Raw genomic sequence first — 18,565 nt, forward strand, 5'->3', positions numbered from 1 at the left:
TATCACACGCTTTCTCTTATATGAGCGCTATACATTTATTTATAACTATCTATCTATCTATCTATCTATCTATCTATCTTATCTATCTATCTATGGGTTTAGATATATATTATACACCCAAATGAAAGGTAAAATAGAAAAGAGAGAAATAGAAAGTAGGGAGAAGTTCAAACACTTCCTCAGGTTACATATTCTGTGTAAGAGTATTTCAATATATATAACAATGTTTCATTTATGCTACTACTTAATCTTAGTTCATTGAAAATAAATTTGTGTATTATCTGTTTCCTTTTCATAAGGATGTTTTTGACTTATGTCTTTTTTATTTTAAAGAGGGTAAAACAGAACAAAGCAGACTAGAAGAAAACAATGTAAGTGACACAGATTTCAAAGCAAGACAACAGGAGATCAACAGCGGCTACCATAATGTATTTTGTTTCTTCTGAATAGTTGTCTATATCTCCACACACAATGAATTCATGCAAGACAAAATAGTATAAAACTGATCAAAACAGAATAATGAAGGCATTACAGGCCTTCAAAACCAGACAATATGAAAATCAGCAATAGCTACTGTAATGTCTCTTCAAAATAGCTGTCTATATCTTAATGTATGTTGAAATTAAATAATACAAAACAGACTAAAATCACTCTAAATAAAGAATAACAGCATTACTGGGTTTCACAGCATGATGATACAGAATCAGCAATGGATACCATAATGTCTGTTTTTCTTCAAAGTAGCTGTTTATATCATCACTCATAATACAATTGATTCTCATAAACTGTTTAGGAGAAGTTCTAGGCATGTATAAGCCTCACATATACATCTATCCTTTCTGCATTAGAGAGAAAACCAAAAAAAAATCCAAATTACTAGAGAAAACAAAAAAGACATAAATAATAATAGCAAAGAGCCCAAAACAATGACTATATAGGCCCTCAAAACAAGGTGGTAGGAACATGACTAAGGTTGTTATTATGCCTAGTGGTCTTCAAAAGAGTTCCTCAGATCACCAGACACAAACATGCAAAACTGATCCAATCCTATGAATGTTAACTGTTTTGTTCCAAGAATGAATAGAATTAGTAGCACAATCATCTTAAGTGTGTTTGTACAAATTTAGATAGTTTTTCTTTTCCCCCTTTTTCTCCCCTTTTCCCTGAGATATTTTTTCCCTTTAAGCAAATTCTTACCCTTTCACAGTACTTAGTGAGGATTTTGCATCTTGTGTACTCTCACCATTTCTGACTTATGTCTTGTACTGAGTAACCACTTTGAAGATAACAAATTACACAGTGTAATAATGACTGTTATTCTTTTAGCTGGATATGGAATTTTGTTTTTTGTTTATAAAATAAAAAAGTATAAAAGAACAAGAAAAAGAACGGAATGCAACATCATCATAGTATAAACATACAACATGACATATGATACAATGACATAATCGTTCAAAATTGTAGGCAGGAAAATAAGAAAATTAGCTTTTACTTTTCTCTCCTGAGTCACAGGATGGAGTCATAGTTACCACTAAAACTTACTGAATTCAAAAAACAAAATTTACTTTCTCATATCTAGAAATCAATGATGTACCATATTTCAAAGTTCTAAATTTATAAATGATTTCTGAACAGTCTGTCAGTTATGGTATATTTTTTTTGTCTTAAGAGGATTTGATGACTGAGACAAGAATTAATAATTAAAATGCTGAGCCACAGAGATACAATTTTTTTTCTCTGGCCATTGTTGGAGATGGTTTCCGTGTTTTGTTTCATGTTGTTTTGTTTTAGAGACAGGGTCTCATTATATAACTTGAGTTGTCCTTGAACTCACTATGCAAGCTGGTCACAAATTTGTGTTAATCTTCCTGCCTCAGCCTCTCAGATACTGAGATTACGAACATGCACCACCACACCCTGATTTTTACTATTAGGAATAATCTGATTCTCAATCAGGAGGACTTATTATAATATAGAATTATGACACAAATGAGAGAATATCATGCAGTTGTTAATAAGGATAAAATAAATCAAGAGGGACTATCATGGGATGATATACAAACAATATTATTAAGTAAAACTTTAAGTGGCAAATCTATAGCTTGGTATCCTATTTGAACACACACAAAAAAAGCAAAAATACTGCATGGAGCTGTATTTTCTCCACAACTATCTTTGAAGTACGGGATTAGCGAGACAGAATAGAAACATACTTTTTGTTGTGTTTACTATGTAGTACTTGAAATTTTTTGCAAAGAGCAGGAATGGTTTTCCACATCAGATGAACATGACCAAGGTCACATCTTTGTTTTGAAGTGGATCACTGTTATGGTTTGTGTCTAGATGTCCCCCTAAAGCCTCATTCAATCATAGAATGTTTTTGAAGGTAGCTGAATCTACAGTGTGTGATTGATTCATAGGGCCATGTTGGGATTAACGGTGCTGGGCTTAAGGGTGGGTGACTGCTCGATCAGGCCACTGATTGGAATTGGCACCTCCCTAATCCTGGTAAACTGGATACCATATAAGGGACAAGAAGAGGTTTGTCTCACTCTTGTTGCTTTTGCTGTCTTCTGTGGCCATGAAGATTGTCCAACTGCCATGTGCTACCCTGCCTTGGAGCCAGTCAATTACAAACTGAGACCTCTACAAAGTATAAACCTTCCCTCAACTTTGGGGTAGGGTATTTTATCCCAGTAATGAGCAAAGTAACTAAGACAATCACCATCATAGTCATGGTTGTTTAGTTAGGGAGGTCATGGGGTGAAATTACTTTGCTTGAAGGTGTCCTTCTGATTCTGTCCTCTCCTAGAGCATTTCTTGGGTACACTTATGCCACAGAGTCCACACCTGACCCTCCCATCTGTCCTGTCCTTCCCTCCTGTGAATGGGGTCCAAACTCACACTTTGATTTCCAGATACAGTGTATACTGCAACATCTCAACCTGATGTCTGGCAGTGTGTGTGTGTGTGTGTGTGTGTGTAGGAGGGTGGGGGCCTGCAAACCCTTTTTAATGGGTATTTTTTAAAATATAAAGACACCATAAACTTCTGCAGTGCTGCCAGCATTGGCCACATGGCCACACACACCTGCACACCTCATCCTGGTCAGCTGGAACTGTCATGTCCCCTTTGCTGTTTACCGTGGCCCCTGCAGCATCATCAGACCAAAGCCACACACTGCCTTTTGTCCAGCATGACCTTCATATTGCATTCTGCTGCTGGTTGTACCTTGCTTCTGAGCTCTGGTTTGCCCTTTTTGACGTTGGCAGTGGGGAGTCCCTTGAGCCACGCCTGGGTCCTTTCATGGAAATAACATGCAATTTCCTGCTGTGCTGTCTGCACAGCTGATCATGGATTTTGCCCAAAGACCCAGCAAAATGCAACACTTTGTACCAGAGGACCCAGCCCCATCCCTGCCTTGTCATCTTGAGAGATGTGGGAAAGGGACCAAAAGGTGACAAGGAAATCCTTCCAATTCTCCACTTTTATTTTTCTACATCAGGCCACTTCTGGAATCCTTTTCTGTGGCCTCTGATTCAATTCTTTAGATACTGAATGCTAAAGAAAACTTCTCTTTAGAGGAAAACTGTCAGTCTTAGGTCACGGGTCAATGTTTGCAGTAGCACTTAGTGATCAGAATGTTCTGTTTGTGGGTAAGTTTTAAACTGGCACAAATGGTCACTCAAAAATCAGACACAACACTCCAGCATTGTGCTGGCGGCAACAAGAAAGCACTCCGCCGCCATCTTGCCTGGGCCCAGAGTCCTGCTCTGTCGCTTCCTGGGTGGCTGTGCAACCTTGAAACAGGTACTGAACCTTTCTGTGTTTCATCCATAAAGCGGGGATAGAACCATCAGTGATTATGAAAAGCAGATTACTCAGTTATTTCCAAAGTGTTAAAGCAACACTAGGCATGCAGGGAAAGTTATACAAGGGTCTGTTAAAGAAGACGTTTGAATACAGAAGAATTTGTTTCCTCTGTTCTTCCCCTGAGAATGTTTGGTGCTGACTTTCACATTGTAAATATCTTGAGGACAGGGACCTTGTTTTGTTGACTACATTATCAGTGCCCAGAGTGCTGCTACCCCATGGCACATGTGCCAGAATGATTTGTTTTATTGAATGCATGAGCTATGCCATGAGGTGAGGCAAGCCACCAAACTTGGACAGGTTGCTGAACTATTTTTTGTGTCTTCTCTCACATTTTCCCTCTTCTGTATGTTTTCACATCAGAACCTTGAGTACTCACATAACAGACTGCTGCATCCTTTCAGTTCACTACTTTAGAATTTCTTGGATGGCAATCAGCTGTCATTCATGGACTGACAAATAGAATATTTTTCAGAGACAAGAAGAATCCATATTCTGTTTTGTTCTGTTTTTAGCAAAAATTAAGGTAGTTTGAGGGCTATCGTTTTATTCCTAAAGGAATTATAGTGGACACAGAATAGAATTGTTACCATCAGAGTCTGCATTTCTGAAATTAGGTTATAAGGGACAGTGACTTTCATCATGGGTGTGATTGCCTGTGTTCGATCATCTCTCTGGAAGAAGCTGGTCTGTATGTGTGAGGACATTCCCCAAGGGTATGAACAATTCCCCATGATGAGGAACACTGCGTTCTGGCCAGCAACCATGTGAGTAAGCCTGGACATGGATTCTCCGGCCCCAATCAAGCGTCGTGCTGAGTACATCCTGTCATCCGCTGGTTACAACCTGTGAGGGATCCCGAGCTAGAACTACGCAACTAAGCCCTTCCTAGAATTCTGATTCTCAGAAACTGCATGAGATAACAAATATTTGGTGTTTAATCTACTAAATTCCGGAGTGATTTGTTGCACAGTAATAGACATGTATTTGGTAAGTGTTGGTACAGGACATTCAGTTTACTATTTGGAAATTTCTTAAATGATGAGGTATTTGTGGAGAATGCTCCTAACCAAAAAATAATGAGTCATATTTTCAGAACTACTCATCTTTAAAATATGACCATTACAAATTTTTATTGTATTCCAGGCTAGATTTTGTAGAATGTAGCAGTTGAGATGATGAATGTTTTGAAGTTTTCTTTGCTTTCTGTAACTCAATTTTGAGTTTAGGTAGTATGAGTTTTTAGATGCAGGAAACCCACAGAAATATAAACACTCTATTCTTTTGTTTTTCATTTTAGAAATTATACCAATACTATGTTTTTAATCGCGTAAAAAGAGATTAGAAACATGCAATAAATATTAGTGAATCACAAAATTATTAAAACATAGATGAAAAGATATCACTGACTACAGACGCGGGGACATAGGTACACACCAGAAAACCCAACTAAGGCGATCAATTACAACTGAGTACTAAACATAGTTTTCAGTCTTCCAGGCTGACAAGCAAATTAGACAACACAGTGGGCTCCAAAGTTCTCATTATCCAGTACAGGGATACATTGGCTCACCAGAAAAGACATACTTTTGTCTCCATCCTTGTTGTGGTCAGGGTTTACAAGGGAGTGGATTTGATACAGGACACATAATTTATAGGATTATTTTACAATATTAACCTAAAGAGTCAAATGCAAAAGAGTGCAGGAGATCTGTCCATGCATTAGAGACCCAAAAAGTCTAGCTGAGGGCTTGGATACCATAGCAATGTCCTGAATGAGTCCAGCTGAAGACCCAGAGTCCATGGCAGTGTCCTCCATGAGTCCAACTGGAGGCCTAGAGCCTACAACAATGACTCATACAAATCTGTTTTACAGTTCTGCTCTGGGAAGGCCCAAAGATCAGTGGTAGAGGTAGGAAAGTCTATGTGAGTAGGATGAAGGATCTGGGTCAACATCTGCACTAGCACTAGGAAGGAACTTTCAAGGTATGGACTGAGCTCCCTAGAAGAGAACCACAGCCTTCCTCAAGGACAGCAAGGACCTGAGCTCCTCTGATGACAAGAACAGCTGAGTTCATATCAGGAAAACCAGCCAGACAGAGAATCAACACCATCTTCTCCTCCAGTTCTCTTTTCCTGCTGTTGACCACATTCCTCAGGTGGGTCTTCCACACCCAGATCCATGCCAACTCCACTCAACAAGTCGACCATTAGTTAACCCACCACAAGCATAAAACTAAGAAAATTTTATTATGTGGATTTATAAAGAATGGTAGAAAAGTTTTTGAGAGTGATGGATAAACAAATGAAAGGATATTCTGTAGATAGCCATTTCTTACGGGACCTCGGAGCCCTGGTAAAGGGATGTAGCATATGGTCACAGTTGCGCCCCAGCTCAGATTTTCTCATGTGAAATCTCAGGCACCATCCTGGAGTCCACAGGCTCACAAAAGCAATGTCTATTTTGCAAACTTTCCTCAGAAGAAAATGGTAACATGAGGCTTCCGGATAAGAACCTCAAGCACTTCAATGTCTTTGGTAAGGCAATCATCTGAAATGCTGGGTCTTGTGGAGGGAATCATGTCTGGGTTCATCATCTCAGAAATGCCTCGTGAAGGCAACGCAGCAATGGAAAGAGGAAGCCCAATAACAAACAGAGCAAGACGCTAAGTGGCTTTTACTGTTGCGAAGTGAATTGGGTAAGCATGCACTCAGCGAGTGCCACAAGCATTCTTATCACAGGGCTTTGCAACATGCTCTTTCATTCTGGTCCTCTCCTCTCAACCAGCAAGTCCGAGCTCCACAGCGCTTCCTGGGGAGGCCTTACCCCATCCCCCCACTGCTCTTCATCTAATTGTTCATCCCACAGCTAAACTTATTTTGCAGCATTTTCTACAATTGGAATCAATTTCTATAATTCACATTTGCCTCGTTCAGTGCTGTTTTCCTGCTATCAAGCACAAAGCCTAGGTGCATGTAAATATTTGCTGAATTAAAACACAAATGCTAGACTCACAAAAACATTTAACAAGTATTATGTAGGACTTTCTGACAGCTTCGGTTGAAGGCATAAGGCAATTGGAGCTATTTCATCTTGGTTTACCTCTACAAGAAAAGTTGTGTCCTGAACCCACATATGGGGTTGCAAAGAGTGTGGTGAAAACCCTAGTTTTGTTCCCCTTTGCTTGTGCCTCCTTTCATGGCATAAGGAAGGGATAACAGTTGAGAAATCAGTGGATATGGGAAAGCAAAGGTGTCTGTAGAGAACTGATGACGTGCTCTTTTCAAAGGGCCCTTGCGAGCAGTGCCAGAAAGACCACTTAGAAAAACTGACTCATGTCTTTTTAGGCTTGGAAACTCAGAGGGCTGCTGTGATTCATGCCATAAAATAAAAGTCCACAGCCGAGCTGAGGATGCATTTGGGAAGTTGTTGTGCTCCAGGCATTGGCCTAAAGTGTTTGTGGTCAGGACAGGAGGGTGGATGAAAGCCTAGCCATCACACCTCCAGCTGGCATGTTGGCTTGCCAATTTAAAAAGGGCACCAAGCACTAGCTTTCTGAGGCCAGGGGTGTCCCATTGGAGGCACATGCTGAAGGGACAATGCAAGGGTTAGAGGAGGGCCCAAGGTGCACCGAACAGATTCTGACAGTGCCTGGGTAGATTTCAGAGGTGCCTGCCAAGACTTCTGCCTCTCACTTCTCATCTCTCCCTTGCTCTCTCGACCCCAGAGGAAGCTGAGCTGGAAGAAGGGAGGATGGTAAGATACGCTTGGCTTCCAGCTTCAGCTAGACCTAAGATGGAAAGGCAGGTGCTTTAACTTAAAATGTACTTCTGAGTTTTGGATACAAGACTGGACTTGTACACTGCTGAACTGAGACCATGCTAAATGGGGCTATGGGGTTTGTCCAAGATGAGGTGTTCTGAAGAAACTATGGGATCAGTGAGACATTTTATTTCTGAAGGCAGAGTCTCTGAACGGGGCTTGCAAGGGGTACAAATGAGAGGAGGGTCGCTCTGTGATCACCCTCCCCAGCCCCTCTACTTCAGTGCAAGGGTCTCATTTACTCCTCACCTAACAGTGGTATGCAGCTGCTACCCTAATTTATCAGATGTGGAAGGAAGATCCATGGCCTTCAACAAATTGCAAATTGCCCTGGGTCATACCCTTAGGATTCAGACCTGGTGTAGGGATCCACATTCCACTGCTTCCCCTCAACACTACAAAGCCCTTTCAATCCCACTTTCCAAACCTTATACTTTGCTTTTACGCTTATAAATGGCGAAGTGGCTTTCTCATCATCTATAAACCAAATCATCTTTAACCAAGGGCAAGGAAAAATGGTAAGCGGTGTACAGTTACAGGAGGGAGGAGTAGGATAGTTCATTCAGGTAAGAAGAGCCAGGAGCAGGGGGTTAATTGGTTACCACAGCAATGCAGACCTGTCAACAGGGGCAGAGAGAGAAAGAGGTGGGTGGCAAGGTGGCTTTACCATCGGTCCCCAGTGTCCTCTTACAGCGGTTGTCAGCTGCGGAGTTTTGTAGCTCAGGTGGCCACCAGACCCCTGGAGATCCCTAGGTGCCCCTTAAGTGAGCTGATTTAAATGAACTCTATCCAGGAGTGAAGGAAGCACTCAGAGGTGTAAGAGGGAGTCATTTTCACAGCAGCACTTGCCCCCAAAGCATCTTGTCTGTATGTCCCCCCAGTAACTAAACATGTAAGCTTACGTCCCCTCTTTTAAATAATATATTTTATATAAAAAACTGCAAAAGAGGGTAGAGAAAATATTCAAAGTTAAGCTCAATTTTGGAACAAAGGCGTTGGCACTACATAGGTTCCTGGGAGCCATGATGCAGCGAGAAGCTAATATACCTGAAGAGATTCAGAAAACAACCAGGAACAGAGCCTTGAAAACATTCTGGGTTGTGTCTACCCGGGGAGCTCAATCAATTAGTAAAATGTCTGTATCAAGCCAATAGAGGTTTTCAGTTCTGATAGGCTGCTCTGTCAAGAATACTGCAATATAAAAACTTTCCATATTCACATAAAGGATGGAAAGAAATCATTTTAAAATATGCAATGAACATGCATATGCCTCTTTACACGTGCAGTTTCCCAGCTCTGAGGCAGATGGGAAACTGAGGGCAGAGGGCTTCCGAAATCCAACTGTGGTCTATAGCTAGTACGTGGAAGAGCCAGGCCTCCGAGCCAGGCTGTCTGGCTCAACTCTGCTCTGAAGCCCTGGGCCCACTGCCTGTGCCACGGTGCAGCATCTTGGTTCTTTCCCACTCCCAGTGGCCACTCTCAGATCCGCCAAGGAAGAGTGTGCAAGCTTGCAGGGTCTCACAGCTGTCACTCGGCAACCTCATTTCATCATCTGCGGAATGAAGGCTGTGGATCTGGATACCACTGACGGGCTTTGCTAGCTCCGCCATGCCAGGATGGGATGCCAGAGTCCTCTGATTATCCTCAGGATGTCTGCTTGGGAGCTGACACAAATGTGAGGCGTCTAATACACGGCAGTGAAAAACCACTCCTGCTGAATTTAAAGAACTGTCAGGCTAGAGATAGTTTTAGAAAGATGGAAAAATCATACACTATTTTAGACTGTTATTCACTACTGGGACCCTGAGAAATGAAAGCAATTTAAAAAATACAAAAGTAACTATTAAAACTGTTTCATTTCATATTCCACTGTAAACTGTTTCAGGGAAACTAGAAATGTGAATGCTAATATTGGGAAAAAAAAACTAGTTCTTATAAGGGCCCACATAGTCAGTCCTGGCTGAAGACTCCCAATCTGCCATTGTTAACTAATTCCTATCATGATGATTTTGGGAGGAGAAATAGCACAGAAACCTGATACAGTATCAATTTTAAATATGACCTATATGAACAGCCTCTCTAATTTATTCTAGGGCAAGATACTCCTTAGCATAAGATCCTCAGATTTCCTCCTCAATCAATAAATGTTGGGGTTCTGGCTGACTCATGGCCTTTTGTTCCTTGTGAACAACTGCTCAACAGTTGTTGGTGTCCCCATGGCACCACCATTTTGTCTCTCGGTCTTTTTTTCCCTCCCTAAAAACACCTGATGAGATTGGAGGCTCACTGCAGGGGTCCCTGATAGGAGACAGAGGTGCAGAGCTCCCTCACTTATTGGGGGTTGGGGCGGGAGCAGCAGTGTACATTGGAGAAGCAGAGGGAAGGCCTATGTGACCATGTGCAGAGTGGATGTAGCAGGAAATGAGGCTAAGATAGATCGGGCTGCCCGCGTAACACAATGGGATTCTGTAAACCCAGTACAAAGGGCATTGGGACCAGCTCCTAACACACTGGCTAATTATGTGGGCTCCTTTTCAGAAAGCACCTACTGGCCTTTCGTAGGCCTAGATACGTAGTGTTTACTGTCCCATCTCCCAGTGTCCACATTATACCAGCTTTCTCATTAGAGTAAGAAAACCAGCCCGGCTGGTCAGTTGAATCAAACAGGCAGCCGGTAAAAATGACACATCTTCACTGTCACCCACAGTGGAATCCTCTGACTCTCAACTTGACTATTAAGCAATTGTAAATATCAGAGCCACCTGCTACCTCTGCCAGGCACCTGGGCGATCTTTGAAAGGTAAAACCTGAAGAGCAGGTACACATATATCTAACATTCAATAAAACAAACTCTTAAACACCCCACCTTGAAACCTCAAGGCTGCTCTCTGCCCTTGTCCCTATTGCCATCAGTCAAGGCTGATGTCAATGTTTCTACCTGCAAAATACTTCAACAAACACTCCTAAGTGCTCCGGGCAGACAGCACAGCTATGCTGAGCAGGACTCTCAGGTGCTTTCCCCAAGGAAACTTCTTTCCTAGCCCAAGGAGGAGGAGGATGGGGGAAGGGAAGGGGAGAGGATGTTTTCATTTAGAGTGGAGCACACCTGTGAGTGCCATGGCAGATGTTGCTGGGGGAAGGGCTGGTAGGCTTGGGGACACAATGACAATCTTTAGGACCTTATTCATCCTCCAGGCTCCTTGTAAACCTAATCAGTCCCTGCTGGCACTAATTGTCCTAGTCCTTTAATGCCAGTGCTGAGCTGAGGCTTTCTTTTCTCCTACAATATTCCTTCACAGAACTTCCAGTAACTGGAGATCACTAACTGGTAGTGCTCGTATGTCTGATTTCAACTGGGCACCCCTGAAAACTGGAGTCTGCTGCCGGGAGAGTCTTCTAATATGAAGAGAAGTTGGTATTACAAGAATGCACTCTTTACCCCCACGTCTACCTGTGCCGCTCCCTGTGAAGAATGAACATGCTTCAAAGTGGCAAAGTAACAACCTGTTCTCGGTATTTGGATCTCTCATCAGACTTATTCTGTCACTTGAGGTGGGTTAACTCCCCAAGAGTCATTCACAGTCGACACCTCAGCTCCAACACTCTACCTCTGGAATCGAAAGGGTTTCGCTAGCCTGTGTGATTGGAACTGGCACTTGACCTAAGTAGAGACAGGAGGGCCTAAGGAGGAGCTCGGCTGTCTCAGACACTGTCATTAGCTGTGTGTTTGAGAAGTTTCTTTTCTAAGCCTCAGGGTATGCCCCTGAATGAAAAAAGGAAATAACCATGGCAAAGAGAGATGGATACATGCAAAATGTGAGCAACAGTGGACTCTTGATCACGTGACGGTGACGAGGTCCTGTTCCTCTTTGTGATGCTGCCATGATAGACACGTACTATGCGCAAAACAAGCAGGGCCCTGGGGCAAATTCCCTGTTCCTGGTTTCCTGGAGTCACAGATAAGCAACATCTATGTCTGGGGAAGACCATTTACACTAGGGCATCAGAGAGCATTCTGTTGTCTGTATGTGTGCCGTGCATGCAGGTACATATTTTATTTTATTTTGTTTAAAGACCAAGAGCCTTGAAATGACACAAAGGAAAAACAAGTACCAGAATTGCAAAGTTAACATTTTTATTGAACTGAAATCAGTGTAGAACAACAGGGGCCACCACAGCTGCTGAGGTCAGTAACAACTGAAAAGCCCCTCTGACATTTCATCTTTGAGAGGCCTAGCATGGTTGGGGTGGAACAACTGAGAAACAGCGTATGTATGGGTGTGTGTGTGTGTATTTTTAACACTTCAAAATAGTTTGAAATGAGTCTCACACCCTCATTCAGTTTTCAGGTTACAAAGAACATTGACAACATCTTCTGCCATCTTCATTTAGTAGTGTCAGTTACATCTCCCCCCAAATGTTCCTCTCAAAGCACTGGCTCTAATTTTCCCCCATCCAGGACACACGAGAAAAGAGTTTAGTAACACTGGGGCAAGTAATAAGCTGCAAGGATTTCTGAAGCAGAGCAGCACACATCAGGCACAGAGATGACATGAACTGGCCAGAGACTCAGCCAAATTTCGGAAGCAAAGGACATAGAGGGAGGGCCAGGCAAGACGCCCATGTAGCATCTCAACTGAGGGCCCTCTGGGTCTAAACCTCACAGCAACATCTTGCAACTGTTTTACATAATAGAGTGAAACACTTTTTTGGGGGGAAAAAAGCTCCTATAAAGGTGGTAAGATCAATCAGAGAGGAAAGAAGGTTAATACTGAACTTTAATATCAATGCATTGAGTGATAATTAAAAACTGACCACACCAATAACCTCCGAGAGCAACTACTGACGGTCTCTTACTGCTTAAAGATTTGAAAGTCAGCCCTTCTAAAGTGTTTCAAGGGAAATAACCAACAAGGTAGGTGAAATCCCTACATAACAAACCCACACGGTCAATTTTTTTTTTTTTTTTCTCAATTTGGTTTAAATTAGCTGCTTGTTCAGTCTGGAATAGATTTGTGGGTGTTGGTATAAACCTTCAAGATTTCAAATTGTTTTCAATGATATGTGACTTTAAAACAGCACAACTCACTTTTTAATATTGACAGTGCTGTTTTACACTTAGGATTCTTCAAAACAAAGACTACATTCTTCCACTGAGTAACTGATACTAAGGGGTAACTCATTTCTAGGGCAATCATTTGCAAGGGTCTAAAAGTCTTATAGTGTGGAATGAAAAAGGATTATAGTGATACCACGTATTCCAAGATTTGCAGCCGATAGATATACAATATGTCCAATGTACAGAACAAATGTCTAAATTAAGGCTTTTACTGGTATGTGGTCATGTGTATGGGTGTGTAATGCTGGATTTTCATAGAGCATCTCCAGATTTCATTGTTACCCAACTTGTAAACCAGAAGATGTGCTGATGTGGGTGGGGAGGAGCTCCAAGATATAATGATTAATCAACTGGAAGGCTTGTTTGTAAACAGGTTCTGAAACAAGATTGGCAGTGAAAAGGCTGAGTGTGGGTGCCTCAGATCATGCAGAGGGGAAAAGTGATTTGCACCTGCTGATAGTGATGAGCTAAGAAAAATACAAAAGCCAATGGCTGACCTTCAGTTCAAAATTTCCAGATATATAGAGCCTTAAAAGTTTAGAGCCACATTCAAGCCTATGGTTCTAATAGTTCAGCTAGCAAAAGTCAACACATAAAACTTGTGAAAATGCAGGTCCCTGGGCCCTACCCAGAGATTCTAATTTGGGTAATGCAAGTGGTCCAAGAACCTTGCTTTTGAAAAACATTGATCATAGCATAGAGCAGACACAGTCTCTAATAAAAAAGCCAAGATGTCCAAGAAGTAACACCAACAAAGTCATTGCCTATAGAAAAAGCCCTCAGGAGACTCTGCCATAATAATATGAGAACCAAATTTATCACTACTAGCTTTATATCTTTTTGTAAGTAGAAGTATGTAATAAATTAATATTTAATAATGATTGTACCAATTCTGAGGTAAAAGGAACAGCACCAGGGATCTCAATGCTAAAAGGAATAGAATTCCCAAGGATGTCCATGTTACATAGAAATCAAATTTCTGCTATAATATTTTAGAATTGTAGTGGAAAGGGATCTTGGTAAAGTCTGTATACTTTTGTATACTACTTTTAATATATTATATAATCTTTCCAGTTAGTTTTAGAAAGAACTCCAAAGAGAAAAGTTCAGCTACATAGTCTCTTATATTCCCTAGATACCAACATTTTCTGGTTTACAGTGATACACGACAAAGTTATTTATTTATTTTGTTGGATGCTGGAGACAGACATCTTTATTAAAGATACTACCAAAATTTTGGCAAACATTTCAAAACAGATTTGTAAACATAATGCTTCCCTTTTCAACTGGCAGCACTTTGAAAAGACAACACGATAAGACAACACAACTTGAATCAACATTAGTCCAAAATCCTGTATTTTTGACCATATAACTTATGTTCCCACATGATAAAACAAGTGATAGTTTAAATCAGCGTCAACAGATAAACTCCATGAAATGAAAGTTTGTGCTATTTGATGAATCACAGTATGTTATGGTTAAATATATCCGCTTTTTAATATTCCTGGCACCCAGGATGAAAACATCTTTAAATATACATCTCATGTAGGTAATAGCTTCTTTGCATATCTCTCTTCAAAAAATACTTTATAGCAGTATATAAATATGTTACCTACACATTCAATTTTTATAATTTTGCCCCAAAACTATAGATCTGTTTCATTTTTATAACATATCAATTTTTGTCCAACATTAATAAAGCTGATAAACTGTTGAAATGGAAATGCTTTCCTCTTCCATAATAGAAGTAGCGATTTGACAGGAAAAGAATAACAACAAACCCCTACAGTAACACTCGTCAGCTGTTTAACCTGAGCGTTTGGCCTACTGAGAGTAGCAGCTTTTTCCTTCACGCATGCTCACGCCCACATCACCTCGGCACGCACACAGGTTGGGCACACGCTTTCAGACGCTGGTAGGCCACAGTGTGCTTCCCGTGGCTCTGATCGCTGGGAAGCAGTGTAGCTAATGATTAACCACACTATGTACATGACTAGCAAACACCTTAAGGCAACCATTGCAATGGGGGGTTAACTTGCAGGGTGGATTTAATAGTCTGGATCAAGTCAGCCTGTACACACAAATGTGTATAATACCTATACACATACACCTTTCTATTTTTAACCCTCCAAAACAATGTTTTAATTTTTTTTGTATTTTGTGCAAATTTCTAAATATTCTACCATTTAAGGCAAAGAGTTTGCATTAAGAAAGGTCAGAAAATAGGCTTGTTTATCCAAAAGCATTTCACCTGACACATTACTTTTTTTTTTTTTTTTAAACACACACAACTTTTAAGTGTGGACATTGGATCCCCAATATCTAAAAAATCATTTCTAATGACAAACACAAGTTTTTAAGGAAAAAAATGATTTGAAGTATATAAACACTGGATCCCCAATATCTAAAAAATTATTTTCTATTAACAAACACAAGTCTTGAGAGAGAGAGAAAGAGACGGGGCGGGGTGGGGGGGATGACCAGCAAAAAGCAGCTTCAAAATGCAGGGAAGCAAAAAAAAAAAAAAAAAAAAAAGAGAGAGAGAGAGAAAAGTAACTCAAGTTTACTAATACTGAAACTTTCAACAGGCAAAGTTTCATCTTTTTAGAATCTACAACAACTCATTTGGAATTTTAAATAAATAAGCTTAAGTTTATTCACATCTTCTGGTCCAAGCAGAGTTTTAGTGCCATGACTCTGCTTGCTGTTGGTCAAATTCACCTATTAGTCTTTTGATGTGAGCCAGCTTGTTATGAAGATACTCGCATCTGTATTTTTCTTCATGGTAATTGGGACTCGACTGCAGATAAAAAAATAAAAATCAAACAGTAAGGAATTAGCTTGATGAATTTACTGTTCTCAACTATAGGTTAAAAAGTCAACAGCGATGATACTTACCTGCTTGATCTTCTGATATTCTTGTAAGACTTCTTCATGAACATTCTACAAAATCAAAAATCAGTGATCAGGAGAGAGCAACACTGTTTTCTTTGGCAACAGAGTAGCTAACATGCAGTCATCCAGAGTGTAGCAAATGTTGACGTGAGAACTTAGCTTGGCACCACCTTCATGGGAGGCAATTTGGCAACAGCTATCAAAATAGCAAATGCAAAACTGACTCAGCAGTTCTCTCATACTACAGATTTACTCTCCTCTGAGTGAAATGATACATGCCCAAGGTTATTCACTGCAGCACAACTTGTAAAGCAAAAGACAGCAAACAATGTCAAGATGTTCCTAAATCCATACAAAGGATATCAGCAGACGGTTAAAAATGGGGGAGTGTTTTCTGTGATGATATAAAAAAAAATTCTCTAAGATGCATTATATTGGTTGGTGAAAAGAGTAAAGTACAAAATAATATCAACAGCTTCAAATACCACTATAATATAAAAATTTCCTTACTTTTAAGATGCATCTATCTTTTCATTTTAGTGAAACCAGGACAAAAAATAATGTGTCATGGTTTTTGTTGCTGGGGTGTAACACAACAATGCATCTTACAATAGAGGAAATCACAGATTCAATTAAATGTAGTACACATGAAAACTTACTTTCATATATGCATACACACATTTTATATACACACCTTAATAAAACTTTTGAAAGACTACTCTGGAAACCAGCAGTAAGGAGTGACTGGTGGTGATGGGGTAGGCAGCTGGGGGAAAACAGCTCGCTAGCCCTTATGTACCGTGTATCTAGCATGAATCTAAGCAGTTTGCAAATGCTTACTTACATTTATTACGCATAACAACTCTATGATTATCTATGATTTGTTTTGATTTGTTTCTTTGAGGCAAAGAGGCATTAAATAACTTGCCCAAGGTCATGTAAGTATTAAATGATAGCTTGGAATCCAACCTATAAAACATGTCTTCAGAGCTAGCTCTTAATCACTAAGCAATCCTGCGAATTATATTTTAGTTTAAATATGACCATGCATACTTTCGTATCATGATAACTGTGTAGGAAAAATAAAGCCCAAACTACCATTTCACCAACTTCTAATACCTTCAAATACCCCATTTCTTTGGAAAAGTCTGTAACTCCTATCAGCTTTTGATCAAGGCCCATTAATACAAGACCTCAGGCATCTCTAGGATACAAGTGGTCTTGGATTGTTTCAGTGTGTTGTGGGGAAACTCATCCATCTCTTGCATATGCAAAAACAGCAGTAGTGGCTGGGAAAGAGGCCCTGTACCATGGATGGTGTGAAGTGTGACAGAGTTATCTGGCTTATTCAAAGAGGGCAGCATTGATTTCTGTTGGTCTTTTTGCTGAGGACTATGAAAAAAATCAAAGACAGGTCAGACACTTTGAAGCTATAGTACTGCCATGTAAGATAAGGTAAAGATGGATTAAAACTGGTCACAAGATCTCAGTCTCTGGAAGCATCAAAATTTCTTCATCTCAAGCCAAAACTGTATAGTCTTATGCTCCCTTTATGGCTCACATCTGTATTGAGCTCCCCATCTTATGTCAGAGTGTGGTTTTCGAAAAGAATAATTTAAAAACAATTTATTTGAAACAGTACAGTCTGAGGGAAAGTGCCAGACCTAGGATCTGTAGTCTCAGTTGAGTTGTGGTGTAACCAAATACTTGAAGGAATCCCAGGATTCAACAATTTTTTCCTATTTGTGTCTGGCATGCTTCTCAACATGCTACACGTTACATTTCTGCCACACAAAAGTTTTTTCCACTGTGTTTCTTTATTTTCAAGAGGTATTTCAAATGTTTGGTTTCATGAACAGCAGAGAGGCTAGTCTGTGAGAAAACTGGTGTTTGGAATGGCTGGGGCTGGGGTGGCAGGAAGACAAAGAAAGAAGGTAACGCATGTGAGTGCGTCCGTGTGAGTGCACACACATTTACCTGATACTCTTTTGAGCCCGGAGAAAGGCGCTTCCGTTGTGCATCCAGTTTGATAAATCTTCGAGCTACTGTCTCCATTCTGGCATGCAAAGCCCTGTACTCGTCATACTCAGCATTGAAGTCATCCTTGTAATTCTGGCGTTGCTCATAGGACACAATAGCGATATATTTTCTATTAAGAAAGGTAAACACAGATCAGCCAAAGAACAAACTTGATGGTGCCTGAGTCTGAGATTTAAACCAACAACCTAGAAACTGTATCCCATGTCTATCCCTAGTATTTAGTGCTACTCTGCCACTGGTCTGTTGCCAGGTCATTCCTTCAAAAGACCTTCTAGGTGAACTGGTCACACAGGAGGACTTAGAAGATTCAAGGAAGAAAAGTAGACGTGAAAAAGGCACAGCAGCAATGGAATTAAAGTGCAACTACATAAAATGAGAATAGTATTTACACACATCTGGCTTCCTGAACCTGTCTCTCTACAAAACAGTTCGCTACCACACTAATGGTACAAGCCAGTTCATCTGTCACCAGTTGCGTGGAGCAGAAGGACTTGATGGGTAATGGGACACCAGAAGAATGTCACAGTCACTGCGAGCTGAAGTCAAAGCTGTCCCTGGGCCCACTCCTTTAGGACAGGGAGCCTGTTTTTTGGCCTTTCAGATCTGTAGCAAGCAGAAATCCTCAGCAAGGTTTCTCTGGCCTGCTCACCTCTACCTTTTTCCTTGTATTTCTGATTAGATAAATATATAAAATCGCAGAGGGATAGTATATTATTTTTTAAGTGAGAAACAGAAAAAGCATCCTTTAGTTCGTTTCTAACACTCACGTGCCATACTATATGCAGCAGAAAGCCAGTGCTCTATCATTAGTCAGT

General features: G+C 40.6%; 1 protein-coding gene across 3 annotated transcripts in view; it reads right to left on the bottom strand.

Moving 5' to 3' along the window:
• Window positions 1–11,814: 11,814 nt before the first annotated feature.
• Ell2 (elongation factor for RNA polymerase II 2) overlaps window positions 11,815–18,565 on the bottom strand; it is a 67,829-nt gene continuing 61,078 nt past the window's right edge. For all 3 annotated transcript variants that reach the window (XM_003479437.5, XM_063245385.1, XM_063245384.1), the window contains 3 exons: window positions 17,688–17,859; window positions 15,714–15,758; window positions 11,815–15,615 (listed from right to left, as the gene is read on the bottom strand). In XM_003479437.5, the coding sequence (XP_003479485.1) occupies window positions 15,499–15,615; window positions 15,714–15,758; window positions 17,688–17,859 (334 nt within the window). In that variant the 3' untranslated portion in view covers window positions 11,815–15,498. The remainder of the gene's footprint in view (window positions 15,616–15,713; window positions 15,759–17,687; window positions 17,860–18,565) is intronic.

Source organism: Cavia porcellus, unplaced genomic scaffold (assembly GCF_034190915.1).
Source record: "Cavia porcellus strain 051 isolate PalLab524CR breed Dunkin Hartley unplaced genomic scaffold, mCavPor4.1 scaffold_2, whole genome shotgun sequence".
NCBI classification, from domain to species: domain Eukaryota; kingdom Metazoa; phylum Chordata; class Mammalia; order Rodentia; family Caviidae; genus Cavia; species Cavia porcellus.